This window comes from Ceratotherium simum, chromosome 16 (genome assembly GCF_057802395.1).
Source record: "Ceratotherium simum simum isolate JZ-2026a chromosome 16, ASM5780239v1, whole genome shotgun sequence".
In the NCBI taxonomy this organism is placed as follows: domain Eukaryota; kingdom Metazoa; phylum Chordata; class Mammalia; order Perissodactyla; family Rhinocerotidae; genus Ceratotherium; species Ceratotherium simum.
In genome coordinates this window covers 11,706,459-11,724,925 of record NC_141915.1, presented here as the reverse complement: position 1 = coordinate 11,724,925, position 18,467 = coordinate 11,706,459, and the positions used below count along the sequence as shown (strand labels likewise).

At 48.8% G+C, this 18,467-nt stretch overlaps 1 protein-coding gene across 8 annotated transcripts in view; it reads right to left on the bottom strand.

Annotated features, from left to right (window-relative positions):
* The window catches only part of MINK1 (misshapen like kinase 1), a 50,987-nt gene extending 32,856 nt beyond the window's left edge, over window positions 1-18,131 (bottom strand). For 4 of the 8 annotated variants that reach the window (XM_014789619.2, XM_014789620.2, XM_004433199.2 and 1 more), the window contains exon 1: window positions 17,841-18,129. In XM_014789619.2, coding sequence (XP_014645105.1) covers window positions 17,841-17,897 — 57 coding nt within the window. In that variant the 5' untranslated portion in view covers window positions 17,898-18,129. Of the gene's footprint in view, window positions 1-17,840 lie in introns of all 8 variants that reach the window. The other 4 variants (XM_014789614.2, XM_014789615.2, XM_014789616.2 and 1 more) reach the window with 2 other exon arrangements.
* Between the last annotated feature and the right edge of the window lie 336 nt (window positions 18,132-18,467).

The following is an 18,467-nucleotide window of genomic DNA, read 5'->3' as shown; positions in this document are numbered from 1 at the left end:
CTCCCGGGTCTGCCAGAAGAACACACACATGAACGTGAACGCGGACACATACACAGAGACTTGCAGATACACGCAGAGGCAGAAACAAGTTTAGACATGACACATACACAAACATAAATACCATTCTAATCAGAAACCAGTCAGAGCAGAGGGAGCCCTGCCTGGGCAAGGAGGCTCAGAGCAGTTCCCCTCCACGCCTCAGTGCCCAGGTTCCCCACAGACCTGGCTGCCTCAGACAGGGGTCCTGGGCTGGTGTTACATCCAGACCAGAGGTCTTCCCAGAGGGAGAGGCCCACAGGAGGTGGGTAGCTGACACCTGGAGGGAGCTAGATGAGATGTTTTTGGGGGAGTGCAGAGGACAGAAAGACAGGCAGTGAGGGAAGGAGAGAAGGCGAAGAGGGGACCAAAATTCAAGCAGCCTTGTGCTGGTTCTAAAATGGCCACAGGCAAGGCAGGGGACAGATGGTCCCTTTCTGATGCTGAGCTGGAGAAGTGGGAAAAGGGAAAAGGAAAAAATAAATACCATCACAGTCAGAAATGTAAAAATAAACGGAAAAACCTAAAAGATAAACAGCTTGCTTCTGAGGTTCCGCCTGCCTCCAGAGCCTTCTAAGGGAAAGTAGAGAGATGCAGGCCTGGGAGGACAACCCCTGGCCTCAGGTCTGAAGTGCTAGAGGTGATTCTAGCCATCCCTCTGTCCAGAGTCCAAAAATGCTGCAGAGTCTTCTAGGCAGCTGAAGTGGCATCTCCCTTTACCTCTCCAATAGTCACATCCCAAGGCTTAACCTTTTAAGACCTTTGCTTTAAAAATGTTACAAGCTGTCAGAGCAGTTTGACCTCGACCACAAGAATCAGCTTCTGTTCGCGGCCCGCAGAATCCATTTCATCACCTCACGGCTGCTGCCACTACCCAACCGTCCAGCACTTTACAATCCACAAGGTGCCTTCAGAGTCATTATCTCATTTGTGCCTCAGACTTGTAGGGAAGCCAGGCAGGAATTATTACCCCATTTCACTGATGAGAAAACCAAGGCTCCGAGAAGTTAAATGTTTGTCACAGTGAAGCTACAGAACTCTAGCCTAGTTAGCCTTCCCACGGCAAATCCAAGGAGTCTTCCCATGGTCTGCCCCTGCTCCCCGCTTTGTCCACTAGATTCCATTTGCCCTCTGTGAGCCAACGAGGATCTTCTCAGGCTGGGATCTGACTGCCTGACAGCAGATTATCCCAGGTATGGCTTATCTGCAGTCTTGCCAATTCCTATCTGGGGTCATTTTGTTTCTTGCTAATGTGGGGACGAGGCAGAGGGGCAGGAGCCTTGGAACCCACTGGATTTCTCTCAGTTCTTCTAATATGCCATGCCCTTTCTCACCTCTGGGTCTTTGCATACGCTGTTCACTCTTTCAAGCACATCATTCTCCTTCTCTTTACTGGATGTCCCATGCTCATCCTTCTAGACCTCAACATGGACATCACCTCCTCCAGGAAGTTTCCCTGACTATCCTTCTGCTCCCACAGTACTCTGTACTGCGCCTTTCATGGCACCAAGTACATTTTTGTGATTGATTCTTTAATTGTCTGTCTCCTCTGCTAGAATAAATTCTTGGAGGTCAAGACCACATTCAATATCTGTCTGTTAAATGAATTAATATAGAAATAAAAGAAAGTTGGTGTTATCTAGGAAAACCTTCCCCTCTCCTTAAGGCAATGGTTTCTAACACTAGTTTTGGGTTGATCTCCATTCTTCCAAAATAATCCATGAATATTCACTTAAAAGCAATGCACTGGGGCAGCTACTAAAAGTGAATCCCTTTGTCAAGTGAATCAGTGCCCCATAATTTATATATTTGGTAAATATGTATCACTATAAAGTAAACTTTCTTATAGCAGGGCTATAAGAAACTATATAGTTGGCAAAAACCAAACAGGAACATTAATAAGGACCCAAAGACCGTAGCAACAGGGCAAGAAGAGATATAGGGAAGGCTTCCCAGAGGAGAAAGAGCTAATATTTTGGAAAGGAGGAAAAAGAGGTGGGCAGAGGCTGGGTTAGGTGAGAAGGGCAGACCAAGGTCCCACCTCTGGACACCTTAGAGGAAGGTTCAAAAGTGCAAGAGGATAACTCAGGGACAGATTCTCTTAGCTGAGGCAGAAAGGAAGCCAGGAGTGTGGGCAGACGAATGATAGGGAATGGTTAGTGTTCATACTTCACTGGGAATCAGAAGCCGGGGCACTGGTTCTGAGTCTTTCACGTAACTGAGGCAAACCAGCAAATCACTTAACCTCTCGGAGCCTGTTCCTTATCTACCCAATCCCATCTCACAAAAACTCATGGAGGTAAAAACATTCTGAAATCCACTATGTGCTACAAATTTGCATGGAGTCATTATGAAGAAACAGCTTCCCATAGAGCAGGAAAAGCTGTCAAAAGGTGACTTAGGAAGACTGTTGGTGTTCCTGGGATTCAGAGTGAAGAGAGGCGGCTCAGGAGAAAAGAAACAAGGTAAGTAGAATTGAGAGGGGGGCAGGTGAAAGAGGAGAGAGAACACCTTGGAGGTAGGGCTGAAAGGGGCAGGGAGGAGGGAAGTTCCTGAGAAGCAGGTGCTGGGATAGCAAGACAGGGCAGAGCGCGGAAGCAGGAGGAGGGAGGGGGCCGTCAAGCCCATCCCGCTGGCAGACACCAAGCTCTTGGAGGAGGACAACAATAATCAGGGACTGGGTAATAATAAGGCTTCTCACTGCTGGTTTTCAATTGCAGCACAAACAAATCATTATACCTCATTGCCAACCTCCTCCTGTGGGAGTCAGGTGTCCACAAATCCAAGGAAGAGACTGGGGAAGCTTCAGGATCAAGAAAACCTGTGACTTGTCTTACCCCTGTACTGCTTCTAATTCCAGATGGGAGACCAACCAGCCGCCAGGAGAGAGATCTTATTAAAGAGTGCTGTGAAAGATAAGGGGACTCTGAAGAGAGACCCTGGAAGGAAGGATAGAGGGCGCAAAGCTGAGTCAGTTGAGAGAAGAGAAGGTGGAGGGTGGGGCCAGCAGGGAGGGGAAGGAAGGACTGTCTGAATCACAGACTTAGAAAGGAAGACCAGGATTATTCTCCAAAGGGTGGAGACCAGATATTCTCTGGCCCCACCAAGGACCAACTCAGAATAAATTACAGCCCAAGGGATGTAGGTGAGGCAGAAGGGGGAACTTCCTGACCAGCAGGATAGAGCAAACATGCTCACCCAACTTTTCACTAGGCCCATCTCTCCTCTTTCTCCTAAGAAACCTTCCTTGGCTGCATTCATGCCAACTCTAGGGCCCAATGAACCAGTTCATGCATTCACTCAACAAACATTGAGTGCCTGCAGATTGTGGCAATGAGCAAAACAGAAACGGTCCCTGCCTTCGTGGAGCTTACAGGAAGCAGCTGTTAAAGACAATGACACAACAACTACACAAATTCAACTGTCATAGACTATGGAGAAAAAGTACAGAGCACTGTTAGAAACATAAAAGGGGAGTCGTGGTGAGGAGGGGGCCAGGAAAGGCCTGCTAGGGAAGTGATATTTAAACTGTGACCAAAACAACCAAGCAAAGGTCAAGGGTGGGGAAGGCCAGAGGCTGTGAGGCCGGAAGATTCTTCAATCTCCAGGCAAGGAAGAGCCAAGCAGCCCCTGCCAGGAATCCATGCCTTTCAGTAAAGCCCTTTACCCGTTTGTGAACGAATGTTCTGTCTCTCACATCCAAACAAAGCCATGTATCCCCATCAGAATGTCCCCTCAGTCTGAGTGCTTCTGAGCCCAGAGCTCTTACACAAAAGGGCAGGCAGGGCAGCAGTGTCTGCCCAGTGACTGCCGACTGCGGGAATTCCTGACTCAGGAGGCAGGACAAACAGGAGTTTCAAGTTCAGATACTAGATTTTGAAGTTGCTCTTTTTTCCAGTGAAGGTGGAAGACTTTCGGGGATGGTAGAAAGCTCTAGGGCAGGGAAAGGGAAGCCAGGCTCGTGGAATTCCACGCCCACACCTGGGGGCTCAGTGACTCACCCGCCACAGCCATTAAGATGGAACCCAATAGACTGGGTGGTTTTCTCTTTCCCAAACACAAAACAAGTCAGGAGGAGAGGAATGTTAGCAGAACCCCAGGAGACACCTTTCTTTCACAAGAGAAATCAGGCAGCTACCACCTTGCTACTGAGCAGTGCCAGGGCTTCGCACTTGACCCACACCGTCATTCAACCCTTGCAACAGCACTGTGAGGTGGCTCTTCTTACCCTCATTTGACAAATGACGAAAATGACACATGGCCTTACCAAAGGTCACACAGTAAGTGACAGAACTGGGATTTGAATCCAAGTCTGTCTCCAATGCCATTACTTTTGAGGGTGAGTGATGATGGAGAAGGTCCCACTATTCCAGGTCCCTCCCTATCTTCAAAACCCAAGTAGGGGTCGGCACCGTGGCTTAGCGGTTAAGTGCACGCGCTCCGCTGCTGGCGGCCCGAGTTCAGATCCCGGGCGCGCACCGACGCACCGCTTCTCCGGCCATGCTGAGGCTGCGTCCCACATACACCAACTAGAAAGATGTGCAGCTATGACATACAACTATCTACTGGGGCTTTGGGGGGAAAAATAAATAAATAAATAAAATCTTTAAAAAAAAAAAAAAACCCAAGTAGAAATTCCCTATCTTCCCAGGTCAATCCTCACCTGGTCTGACTACTCTCCCTCTCAGCACTACAGACTCAGGAAGCAGTCTCTGGAGCACGCTTATGCTGAAGTTCACACTTCAAACAGTCCTTAGACCTTTTTCTGGACCTTCCCTTTATTTTGTGTCCCTCCCAGATGCCCAGCCCCATGCCCACAGCCCGACATCACCTCCACCCTGAGATCTCTACACAGCAGGTGCTGGTGTTTCCCAGACCGGCTCAGAGACATCATCCTCAGTCACCCCAGCCCGGCCAACCCCCTCCCCCAACATTGTTTCTCTCAACTCCTCCTTTGCCCAGCTTTGCACACAGTCACCACCCCATAAGTGCATCTTTCCTTACATATATAGTACATCGCAAATCACACATCTGATCTGTTCACGCGTTTAAGTCCGTGTTGAGAACAGAGCACACCACATAGTAGGCACTCAAAGAGTTTTAGGAAGGAAGAGAGGAAAGAAAGGAGAAGGGGACTCTTAGGTCAGAGGGACCTTAGGGATCATCTGGTTCAGTAGTTCTCAGAGGAAATCTGCATCAGATCACCTGGGAAAATACACATACCAGGCCCCACCCTGGATCGACTGAATCACCTCCGGGGGCAGGGCCCAGGTATATGTAAGTTAAAAAGGCTACAGGGGTGATTCTGATTGAGCCTCTGATTAAGAGCCACTGTTCTCATCCCCTCGTTTTGCAAGTGAGGAAACCAAGATCCTGAGAGACGACACTCATCCTGTAAACTAGAGATGGAACTGAAACTAGAACCAGGTCTCCCAGCTCCTAATGCCACGCTCACTCCATGTATCACGTTGCCTCCGCTTCAACAGCCTCTGTGTTACCCAGCAGGCCTCCAACTGGGAGCTCTCTGGAGACGTCGTCAATTTTACCCCATCTGAGGAGGTTCTGAGGCCAGGGCAGGGCATCTAGGCAGGAGCAGGGGCATTAATCATTGCCTGTGAAACACACCTCATCGGAACAGAACACACCTTGGACCCCAGGCTGACCAAACACACGAGACCTTCGTTTCTGGTGGAGATAGGCAACACAGCAGAGTGGTTAAGCACACAAGTAGGTATCGGAAGTCAGATCTAACTATCTCTGAGATGCTGATCTACTGCTGGCACCTCTAAAAATCTGACATGGGCCTGTGGATGCTCTGCTTTAAACACAGGCACTTAAATCACTTTTTACTTCTATTAACCATATCCAGGCAGTGCATAACGACAGACTATAGGACAACACCTAGGGAAGGCAGTATTTCTAGGAGTGAGTGAATGGAATATTCCTTCATTCAAACTCTGAGCACCAGGGTTGGGTCAAACAGGCTCAGTCCAAAGAAAACAATCAACCCCAGTTCGTACACAGCTCAACTGAAGAAAAAGGTAGGCTTTAGATTGTAGTGAGAGGGACTGTGGTGAGAAGGGCCATTCACTATTGGGCAGACCCTGGAAGAGAAAACTAAATACGTGTAGCCTCTTCTAAGGTTGTGCACAGAAGACAGAAAAAGACTATGAGTCCTCAAGCTTTCCCTCAGTCCTGGGGATTCAACACAAGGCCTGGTGATCTAGGGACACAGCCCTGAAGAGTGGACTTTGAATTGCCACCCCCAACCTACCACCTAGAGGCCTCTGCAGCCTGGATTTGACCCGTAAGACAGGCCTCTCTCAGGCATGGGGCTCTCCTGCCCTCCTCTCTTCCCAGATGACTTGAGTGTCAAGCCCATCTCTCCTTCCTTTTTCCCTCTTTGCCCAGGAAAGTCAATGAAAAAACTGCAAATAGTGTGGACAAACGAAAGTGAGGAGGCTGGGCAGGCCATCAAATTGGTCACCTCTATTCTAAGAAATCCAACTCAATTCTAGGTCACACTTTGGGTCTATCCAGGGGTGTGGACACCACACAGGGATACAGCCTGACCCAAAGCCAAACTGTGCAGGCTGGGGGCCCAGGAGGGTGACATCAAAGGGGCCTCAAAGTCTGCCCCAAGTTTCACCAAAACATCTTTGGCAGCTAACCACCCCCTCCTCCCACATGAATTTAGGCCTTTTCTGGGGCTCATCATCCCACAGGAGAGAAGCATCTGAGTTCATACTACCCCGCCTTTACTTGATGTCCCCCATGTATGAGCTTTCGGAACCTAGAACAGTTCCCCATGATACATAAATACATGTTTATTGAATAAAGCTTCCAGCCAGAGATGCACCACTGGCCACCCCTCGGGAAAGGTGAACGTAGGAAGACAGTCCACCAGGTCAAGGTACTCATCTCAGGGCGGTTTTCTTCCACCTCCAGGGAGGCTCCTCGTTAACACATGTACTCCCTCACAAACAAATACAGAAATGCAGTTACCTTATACGACCTTCATCCCCTAAATGACCGTCTTTCCAACTTCCTCGAGCACCTACCCAGCAGACCCCCAGGATGACAAGTAAGAGCTGAGAACAAGCAAGAGGATGAACAGAAGCCCAACAACAGAACCAGAAAGCAAGTCATAGCTGGGAGACAGCGAAAGGAGCTGAACACAGAGGAGAAAGCCTTAACTTCTCTTTCTACTACCTAACCCTCTTGTGATTCCATGCAGGCATTTCATTTAAATTCCCCCTCGGAGGCCTATCACCTTGCACTGGAGCCAGGAGGGCAGGGAGTGTTCTGGGTTGGCTGATGACACATGGACTTCTGAGACAGGTCACCTCACCTGACTTGACAAATATTAAGCACCTGTTCTGTCAGGCCCTCTGTTCAACTCTGCACACACAAAAAGGGAGGAGATGCAGAATGGTGGTTGCCAGGGACTGGGGGGAGGAGCAGGGGGGAGTTCACGTTCAAGGGGTACAGAGTTTCAGTTTGGGATGATGAAAAAGTTCTGGAGATGGATGGTGGTGATGGTTGCACAACAATGTGAATGTGCCTAATGCCACTGAACTGTACACTTAAAAATGGTTAAAATAGTAAATTTTATGTTATTATATTTAACTATGATAAATTTTTTTTTAAAAGGGGGAGGGGGAGTAAGACAGACTTCCTCTCCTCCCTCTGAACAACAGGCCTTCTTCTGAATCATTCAACTCTCTTTTCTCCAGACTAAATCTTCTTTTTCTATTTTTTTTTGGTGAGGGAGATTGGCCCTGAGCTAACACCCATTGCCAATCTTCCTCTTTTTGCTGAGGAATACTGGCCCTGAGCTAACATCTGTGCCCATCTTCCTCTATTATATATATGGGACTCCACCACAGCATGGCTTGATGAGCGGTGCATAGGTCTGCACCCCAGATCTGAACCTGCGAACCCTGGGCCGCCGAAGCAGAGCACGCGAACTTAACCACTATGCCACCGGGCCAGCCCCTAAATCTTCTGAATTCTTTTGCATGTCTTTCCCCTCCTGTCATCAGAGTGCTCTGCTCAGCAGCCCAAAATCCAGAAATCTCTCGTTCTGGGCACAGGCCCCATGGAGCTTTGTATTCTCAGCATGTGCCCACCAATGCCAATCCATCAGCAGTTCCCAAAGGCTCAGGCTCAAGTCACTTACTCCCTCTTTTCCTCAAAAAATGTCCACATATATGAATAAAACCTGTCCCCTATCAAGCCACAGATGTAGACCATGTGCTCCTGGAGGGCAGTAACCATTTCTCCTAAGGCTGTCTCCAATCCATGAAACAGGCCATATTCCAGAAGTCTCCAAATACATTACCACAGAAACATTATGAAGGGTGTGATATCCCTAAGCCCCCAAAGCCTGTTTGCCACAGGTTGTGGCAATTAAAGCAAGAAGCAAACAATATTGCTCAAAGCACATAGTCTAGAACGTCAGCTACACGCTGCCCTCCCCTCAACACACACCCACACACACACCCAGCCACCGGGGAGCAGCCTCCAACAGCACAGGAGTGAACCAGCTCAGGCTTGGAGTCAGACCTGAGTCTGAATCTGGGCTCTGCCATTTACTGGTTGTCCAACCTTAGGCAAGTTACTTAACTTCCAAGTTCTGTAAGCCTTGGTTTCTTCTTGAAAATGAGGAATATCATCCGCCTCAAAGGGTTACTGTGAGGGATAATGAGATTACATAAGGAGAAGACCTACTGCATAGTAAGTGTTATTATTCTTATTCCAACCCCAAAACCCCTTCTGAAATGAATCCACATTAAAATATAACTGACTTGTATCAGAACAATCTTTGTTCTGAACTGAAGAAAGAGAGAAAAAGAAGGGCTTACTAGGGGTCTAAACGGATAAAGGAACCGCCAAACTTCTGAGACACAGACTACCTGTGCCCGCAGCCCCGCTGTGACATGTGGGTCTAGGGTAGTTTCCACGGTGAAGAAAGACCTTGTCAAGGCTGGAGGGACTTGCTCCAAATCTTACCTGGACAAGACCAAGGGTCCATCAAGTTCTGCTCTCCTGAGTCAGACTCGGAGATGGCGAGAAGAGGATGGACAGCTTCATCAACTTGTTCCCATGAGCTGCTCTACTCCCAGCCACTCACCACCCCCACAGCTCTGTTTTTCTCTAAAGGACATACTAGGCAAGTTGCCTCCTACCCTCTGGTTACTCCTCTGCAATGTGAGTAATGACACTCACTCACCACACCTCTGTCTTCAAGGGGACAACCGTCAGATGAAAAGACCCAAGAGAAGAGACGAATGTGCTGGCCTCCCTTCTCAAGCACTGCATGCACACACCTATCTCTGCCTCATGCTGCTTAGGCTCTCTTGAAGATTCTTTCCTGAGCCTCTTAGAATGAAAGACCTGAAAGGGATGATTAGGCACATGTGTGTGGCGATGGACTGTAATTAGTCTTTGGGTGGTGAACATGATGTAATCTATACAGAAATCAAAACATGATGTACACCTGAAATTTATACAATGTTATAAACCAATGTTAATGCAATAAAGAAAAAAAAAAGAATGAAAGACCAAGTACTATATGCTTCAGCCACTTTCTCACAAACGTGCCTTGAAAGGAAGAGTGGGTGGGTGGTGGAGAGAGAACACGAAAATCTTCTTCCTTACAGTCTGACTTGGAGCCTGCCCATTTCACCTTCTGAGGTGTGCTGGCAGACAAAGAAAAGCTCTTAGAAGAGACATGTGCAATGCACAAAAGTAATCTAGAGCCTACATCCCTCTCTCCACCCAGAAGGAAGCAGACTTAGGAACTACTTCCGACTTCATGGAAGAAACCTGTCTAGTCCTTCACCTGACCTTTCCCACGTCCATAATGAGTTCACACGAGGCACTCCTGGCAATTTGGGTGGAAAAACAATTCTTCAGTGTGACGTCCAGACATCGCAGGGTGGTTAGCATCCCCGATCCCCACACACTAAATGCTGTTAGTGCTCCCCCGACACAGTGACAATTAAACCTCCCTCCCCAACATTTCTAAACACCCACCGGAGGGCAGGGCCACCCTAGTTGAGAACTACCGAGTAAGGCCTTGTATCGTTTTGTGTCGCACAGTGCCCAGCATACACAAGGCACTTTGTTGCTTGTGGGTTGAATCTAGTGGGAAAAGACAAGCCACAGAATACTTAGATCCAAGTCTCTTACCAAGCGAGTAATCCCTGAACTCCTATGTGCTGTTTTGGTAGGCACTGTGAGGGATCAATAGGAAATATGGATCATGATCCCTATACGTAAGGAGGTAACAGGAAAAACAAGACCATAAAACAGTATTCAATACGAGACAATATATAATCAAATGCTAAACTGTAGGAGAAGATGAAATATGTGACCAGTGAGGACTGGCACAGTCAGGGGAGGCTTCATGGAAAAAGCAGAAGTTGCGGTGGCTTGAAGGAGGTAAAATTTTCTCCAGCCCTACTGATCCTCAATCTGTTCCTGCAAGGACCGCTGTTCACAGAAAACTCCTCCAAACCTGTGGTTCCAGGAGCAATTCAGCAGTCCAAGCCCTTCAGATCCTACCCTCAAACGGTTCCTGGTGGAAGAGAGTGTGAGAAATTTCCCATTCTCCCTCTGAAGACCTGCTAACATCAGGTCTGCTTTAAGGAGGCCTTCTCATCCTAAAGGCAGGGCAGGGGCACAGTCACTGCCACATGCCCTGACTGAGGCACAGACCCCAAGTGGTGGGGGTTCTGGTTGTGACTATGGAAACTCTCCACGTTACCTGTCACCTTTGGCCCTGTAAGATTTTTCTGCTGTGGCAACATGCACTTTCCAGATGAGTCTGAGGTCCGAACTGCCTACTCTCTCAAAGGTCTTCTTGCCTCCTCCCTTACCAACCACTACCATTTTTCTTAGGCAGAGAGTCTCCATGTCCTCCATTCATCTCTCTCCAGCCACGAAGGCTCCTCGCACAGGCTGTGCCACCAAACACTTCTCACAGCCCATCCCACCGTCTTCTCCACTGCCACCGTCTTCTCCACTGCCACCCTCCTGACATTTAAGCTGCTCCAAGAAGCCCAAGACTGTGGCTTCCCCAACCCTATTTTATTTCAAACAAGCAAAATCAGTAACACTTCCCCAACACACCCCACTCATCCTTTACTGGTACACAACATAAATTGAGAGTCTCATCCGTTTATGTACAGTATCTATCTAACGTGAGGGAAGAATCCCACTTCCCACAGACCACGAGACCTAAGCCCAAGGCTGGGCCTACTTGTCCTTATTTTTGTGAGACTTACCTACCTTCCAACCCAGCTACCTCTCAGCCTGCTAACATCTACTTACACACACACACACCCCCCACCACAGGTAACTATGTGAGGAGGTGGATATGTTAATTAGCTTGACTGTAGTAATCACTTCACTATGTATATGAATATCAAAATATCATGTTGTACACCTTAAATGTAGACAATTTTTATTTAAAAAAATAAAACATCTAGTGATACACCCTTCTCCCTTACCCGCTCTAGACAACAAGCACACTCCCACCCTCTGCAGAGCGACATGTGAGTCCACGCAGACCCAGAGACGCTCCCCCCAATAAATAAAAAAGAGGATCACATGAGTCACATGCCCTTTCCATATACATATGCCCTTACCCTTTTTTTTTTTTTATTGTTTTTTTGTGTGTGTGAGGAGATCAGCTCTGTGCTAACATCTGCCAATCCTCCTCTTTTTTTGCTGAGGAAGACTGGCCCTGGGCTAACATCCTTGCCCATCTTCCTCCACTTTATATGGGACGCCGCCACAGCACAGCTTGCCAAGGAGTGCGCCGGTGCACAGCCGGGATCCGAACTGACGAACCCCAGGCCGCCGCAGCAGAGCGCTCGCACTTAACCGCTTGCGCCACCGGGCCGGCCCCTGCCCTTACCCTTTGAAACAAATAAAAAAAATTTTCCCCCTCCCACAGGAAGGCTTAGAAGAAATTCTTTTGGAAATTAAGCCTGGAGTTCCCACCCCATCCTCAGGCCCCAAGCCCTTGGTTGTTGACCAAATGCTCCACCATAAGAATGGCCCCATTCCAGGGTCATCAAAGTCTGGTCATCACCAACGTCTACCTGCTGGTTCACCTCTATCTACTCTTTCTGTGGCAATGCCAGCTTGGTTTTCTAATACGTGATTTATTTCTCTCTCAATCAACCAACCAAACATTTTTGTTTTGTAAAAAGTAGAAACAATTCTTGTTATATGCTCTCCTGGCATGCGACAGTTTTCTGCTACAGTCCTTATCATGGTTTGCAATTTTATATATATGTAATTATATATATATGATTATTTTATTAATGTCTCTCCCTACTACTACACTGTAGGAAAACCATGTCTGCTTTGTTCATCACTGTGTCCGCTGTGCCTGGTTCAAGGTCTTTCCTCAAACAGCACACAAAATCCTTCCCATGGTTAGCAAGTACATCCTTAGGCTGTCTGGCCACGGACAAAGTCTTCAGGAGCTCCTTGGGTCACCACAATTCCATCTCTTTCTTCTCACCTCCCTCTACCATTCCTTACCCTTATAAAGAACAAAGAGCCTCAAGAACCTTTTCAATTACCCTCTGGAGGAGCTTCCTGTAGATGGGAGAATTCTAGACTCAAGTCAAGGACTGGTTGGTTGGGAGGAGAATGGCAGGAAGAACAGGAGAGAGCAGAGAATGAATGTGGGCTGTGGACAAGGTCCAAGTCTTCTAATAAGTAATGTTTTTATATCATCCTTTATTCTGTGGGCATTCAAGAAAGGTTTTGAGAGTTGACTTATTCACCTGATTACTTTTTGTTCTATTTCTTCAACATAGGAAAGAAAAGATTGAGGGAGTTGAGGGTGTAAAGTGGGTGCTGGGGGAGGGGAAAAAACTGGATACCAGATTTCAAGATGACTGACTACAGGACAACAGAAAATTAGTATAATTCATGGCAATTACATTTAACAAAAACTTCCCAACCTGGAAGGTTCTAGGATATTGAGGAAAGCAATAACAGTTAAGAAAAGGGGAGCCTGAGTCTGCAAAGGCATTTCTTAGGCAGATGCTCCCAGAGCTCTGATTAAACAGCTTAGCATAGTACTGAGCACAATACTACATCCTTCTCATAGTATCAAGAACCTGACTCTTGATGCAGTACACTGACAATGCTTGGTGACTGACTGATGCAGGAAAGGACATTACTGATAACATTCTTTTGTACAACTTTGTCTGGAGACAGAAAGATTAGTCAGGCAGACTCTCAGATGGCTTCCGGAGATGCTCTCCAGTCCCACAATTGCTTCATGTTTCTGGGTTGAATGGTTAATGCATTCTTCACTTATAGACCTATGCCAGAGTGCAAGCTTGTAAAGAGCGACTGCACACTTCCTGCCATCTTGTCCCCAAGATGACAACTGAAGACACTACATGACCAAGATGTGTGAGTTACCCTGCCTCAGGCACACAGTTCAAAGTTGAAAGGAATGGAGGCCAGATTTGAAATCAGAATTCTAGACAACATAGTGTTAACTGAGTGCTTGGGGCGAGCATGAGGCGGTGGACCAGTTGGCTCTCTTGCTGACCCTCTTACTGTTCTCTTAACTGTCAAAACTTCACTGTTGCAAGGGCTCTCCCCCTCCAGGTATCACTAAAGGCTATGGCAATCTGTCCTATCCCACAGCATAAAGAGCGATGGTATCTCTTCCCTCATTTGGGGAATGGCTCAACACCTAGTTTCAGCAAAGTTCTCTGCAATCTTCCTTCTATCATTTTGCCAAAGCAGCATTTCAATTCACTCCAAATGTCACTAGCTACCAAAACAGCCCCATCCATTTGCAGTTCTCTAGGAAAAAATGCCATTTCTTCTGCTGCAGGAGGCCAGCCTTCCCATTCCCCTGCCTGAGGCACTGTCGTCAACATTTGGACAGCTAGCACATCAGAACACAGTAGCAGTCCCACTGTTGCTCAGCAGCCTAGAAATGCATGCCCAGAACTGCCAGCTTTCCAAGTGATGCTGGCTCCACAGCCTCAGGAAGAGACAAGGAAGGGGAAGAGACTTCTCCAAAGAACAGACACAACAACACAAAATCATTTGAAAAAGAACATCTCTGTCGGCACTTCTACCTAGCAACAAGTCCCTCTTGACTGCCATCCCTGATATTATTTCAATACAGCAACAGTGAGCACAGCTCCATAGTTTCAAGGACACTGCAGTCTAAAACTTCCAGATGGTTGGACAGTAAAGAGAAGCTGTTTGATTTATGAAGTGGGTCAACCAATAGGAGCAATGCAAAGGGAAAGAGGTCAGCCCGGGGTCTGCTCCCTCCTTGTCCCGTCCACTTCCACTGATACTTATCCTTTGTGAGAAGCCAAGAGTTTCAAGTCAGAAGATTCTTCTGGAATATAACCGAGCTTGGACACAGAGAAAGTCTGAGAACAAAAGGCCCAAATTTTCTCTTGGATGATCCTAACTTTATTTCAAGGGCATCACTCAGATGGAGGCTTCCAGAACTGTGTTTACCACCAAACAAGGTCTGATTCCAAAAACAACTCAGAAAAGATATATTCTTAATTGTGTATATGAAAGAGGGGCAAGAGGAAGCCTAACAACAGTGTCATTAATTGAATACTTTCTCTAAGCAAGGATTGTGCTAAGAGCTTTCACCTGTTATAACACACATTTATTCAACAAACATTTGAGCCCCCACTACGTGCAAAACACTATTGTAGGCACTGGGGATGCAAAAATGAACAATACAGTCAAAATTCTGGCTTTCACTGAACTTACATTTTAGTTGGGGTTGATAAAAATAAATAGATATGTCAGCTGGTAATAAATAATATGAAGTAAAACAAAGTAGACTAAGGGAATGTTATATAAAATTCTATATATAAATGAAAGGAGGGAGTGCTATTTTAGAGACAGTTGTCCTGGAGGGCTTCTCTGATTGCCATTTGATAACAACTGACGACAAGAAGGGCTAGCATATGGTCACCATGTGCCAGGTCCTGGACTAAGTACTGAACATGCAGTATCTCATTTAATCCTCAGCACCTCTGAGTTCAGTACTATCACCATCCTCGCTGATACACATGAGAAAACGGAGCCTCAGAGAGGCGAGGCCCTTTGCAGAATCCGCAGCAAGTAAAGAAAGTAGCGGGGGCAAGGCCAAGGTTACACAATAAGTGAGAAAGCCAGACTTGACCTCAGGAATACAAGCCCATGATGCTGTGCTGATGGAGAAATGGAGCCTCAAAGAGGTCAAGTGTGCCTGTGATCACAAAGTGGCAGGTCGACCCGGCCTCCCCACACACGGCTAAGGGACGAGTGCAATTCAATCTTCCCTAATATCAGACTATTACTCTCATCACCAGCTGAAAACCAAGCCTCATCTTGAAACAAGAGAAAGACAACTTGGGCTCTTCAAGGGCAGTCAATAAATGCTGAATACGTTCCTGTCCCCTTCCCCCCAGGCCCCCAACACAAGTCGACGGAGTAAAGGGAAACAGGCTTTGCTGCTAATCCTCCAGGTTACCATTTCTCACTGGAACACAGACAGGAACAGAACAAGAGATGACTGAGCTAGCGGCTCCACAGTGCCACAGCAGCTCTCTGAGGTGGAGCGGAGGGGACAGGCACTGAGAAAAGGTCAGCAGGAAGGAGAAAGCAGGCCCTCTCTAGCCCCATTTCAAAGCTCTCCCTCAAGCCCTGGAGTACTGCGGTAGTGGGGGATGAGGAATGCTGTCTTAAGAAGCATGAGGCAGGAAGAACAGAAGACCGGGAGCAGGTAGGTCAGCCGGCTCTCTTGAGGGAGGGAGAGGAGAATAAGGCAGGATGCTTGAGGAAGAACACTAACATTGCTTCAGGCAGAGAAGTCCGGAAGGGGAATACCACATCTAAGGTCAGAGGGGGTCTGCAGAATTGCTGGAAATCCTAGGTTGAGGGTCCAGGCCAAACTACCAGAAGAGGCTAAAGGGAAAGAAAGCCCAAGCAGAGTCCCACAAGGTTTAAACCAAAGGTCATGGTTTGGACCCACCCGTTTTTTATTGTATGTCAGTCACCACAGCCACAGGAACCTGTAGCCAGAATTAATCAACAACCAAGGTGGGAAGGGAAGGTGGGGTTCATCCTAGAGAGGAGCACATTAAGGGGAGCCTGGATTTCCATCTTATATCCAACTGGCTTAACTTGAGAAATGTAGTTTATACTGACCTTAAGAATCTTCCTCCCAAAGCCTTCAGACCCTCTCCTCACCAACACACACACACACACATACACACACACACACACACACGCACACTGAGCGAGAGACACAGAGGGAGAGAGAGAGAGAAATTCAATGCTCAGTTTCCCTCCTCAGTAACTTATCACCTTATCTCCAGCAAGTCAGGTCTCCTAGCCCAACACTGCACCAAACAAATTATGACCTGAATGCCAAGAAAAACTGTGTCACCTAGAGAAACCCAATTAACGACATGACTCTGCTCTCTTCAATTCCCCTCCAGTCATATCCGGGGCACCTGAGTGGCTGACCGCCTTTTCCCACTACTGGCCATGTTCTCCGTCTAACTCAAAAGCCAGAAGACAATTTAAACAGGGGCCTCCAGAGAAGCTAACCTAGAGATGGGAAATCCTGCTCTCCCCACACCTTGGCCTGTTGAGAAAGCCGGAAGGACATAGGACAAAAACACCACCTGGGTGATTGGAGTGTTCACCTTGAAATCTCTAAGATGCCCCTCAGCCAGAGCTCCTTGCTGAAGAAAAACACATAAATGCTGCTGAAAGCTCCCAAATGGGGGCGTGCAAGTGCCCCAGGGGGGACAATAAAAAGGTGTTTCAAAGAAATTCCTGCTGCGATTGTTTCCTTCTATCCCTTTTCTAATTAGCCCCTCTCTTGAGAGATCTCCATTACCTCCCCCTCCCTCCAGCAAACATACAAAATACTCACTGCTTTTCCCAACCTCCTGATGGACTAAATGCAGCGTGCGTTTTGTGTATGTGCATGCGTATAAACATCCTCTTCCCAGCCCAGGCTAGTTTCCGAAGAGAATCCATGCTTCCCCTCCTCCCCCAGTGCACTTGTCTTTCCTCCCAGCCCCACACTGCTGCAGAGTTGGTAATGCAATATTCAGGGACCCTGAGACCGGAAATGCCTGGTTCTGGACTGCTGCACTTGAAACACCAGAAAAGGGATGGGGTGAGCAGAACATGGGGGTGAGGGCGACAGTAGGAGGTGTGGGGTAGAGAGGGGAGGCTGAAATTCCGACCAGGCAAGAGAAGCAATTCAGGGGTGGGCGAGGAGAAAGGGTGATGAGGGGAAGACTGTCAAGATAGCTGAAAAGTCAAAATTCGAGGAACCGAGACAGAGGAGGGCGAGACAGACGATATAAGTAAGGGCAAGGGTGGAAAGAGGCCCAAGAGGAGGTGAGGGGCATCACAATAAAGATTCTGCAGGTGATGGGGCCCTAAGTTTAGAGGAACCAGGGATGATCCTCAAACACCTTGGAGGAAGCGGGTCCGGAACCTGAGTAAAGGTGGAGGTGGCCGAGAAGTGTGGGGGCGGGGCACCACAGGGTGGGGACCGAACTGGCTCCCAGAATCTGCAGCGAGTGGAGGGGGGGGAGCAGGGGCGGGGGCCCAGCAGCCGCGGGCGCCCGGGAAAGGGGCGGGGGTTGCCGAGGGGGACGGGGCTGACGGAAGGGGCGCCCGGGGAGCACGTGAGGCGTGCGGCCACCCCGCTCCCCTGCGGCGGGGACTGGAACCAGGGCGAGGCTGGGGGGCGGCGCGCTCACCCGCAGGGCGGACAGGTCGATGTCGTCCAGGCTGCGGGCGGGGGCTGGGTCGCCCATGGCCTCCGCGGGGAACGGGGCCCCGGGGCCGCTCACGCTCCGGCTGGGTTATTCCGCTGTCGCCGTCGCCGCTTCTCCCCCATCGGGGTATCCCGGGGGCGGACTCCACCGTGCCTCCCCCGGAGAACGGGGAGGGGGAGGGCCGGCGAGAGGACCGACCCACAGACTGACAGGCGCTCTTGCCCCGGAGCCTGCAACCCGAGCTCCCGACTGTCCTGCGCAGGCGCGGAGTGGCCGTGCACCGGGAGGGTGGAAGAAGGAACGTGACGCGAGCGCGCCGGGTTCCCCCTCCCCCTCGGCGCCGACACCTGCGCGCAGGCGCAAGAGAGAGAGCGAAAGGCGCGCGCGAGGACCGAGCGACCGCGCGAGCCTGGCGTGAAAGAAGTGGGCGGCGGCCGAGGCGACCGCGGAGCGCGCCCACCAGCTGGCGCGCGTGCGCACACGCGTTTCCTTCCCGTCGCCTATTTTTTGCCCTCTCTCTCCCCCATTTCCTTCTTAGCTCTCTTTTGACGCCTTCCTTCCCTTTCCCTCCTCTTTCGTCTGCCCAGCTGCCAATCAAGCCACCCACCT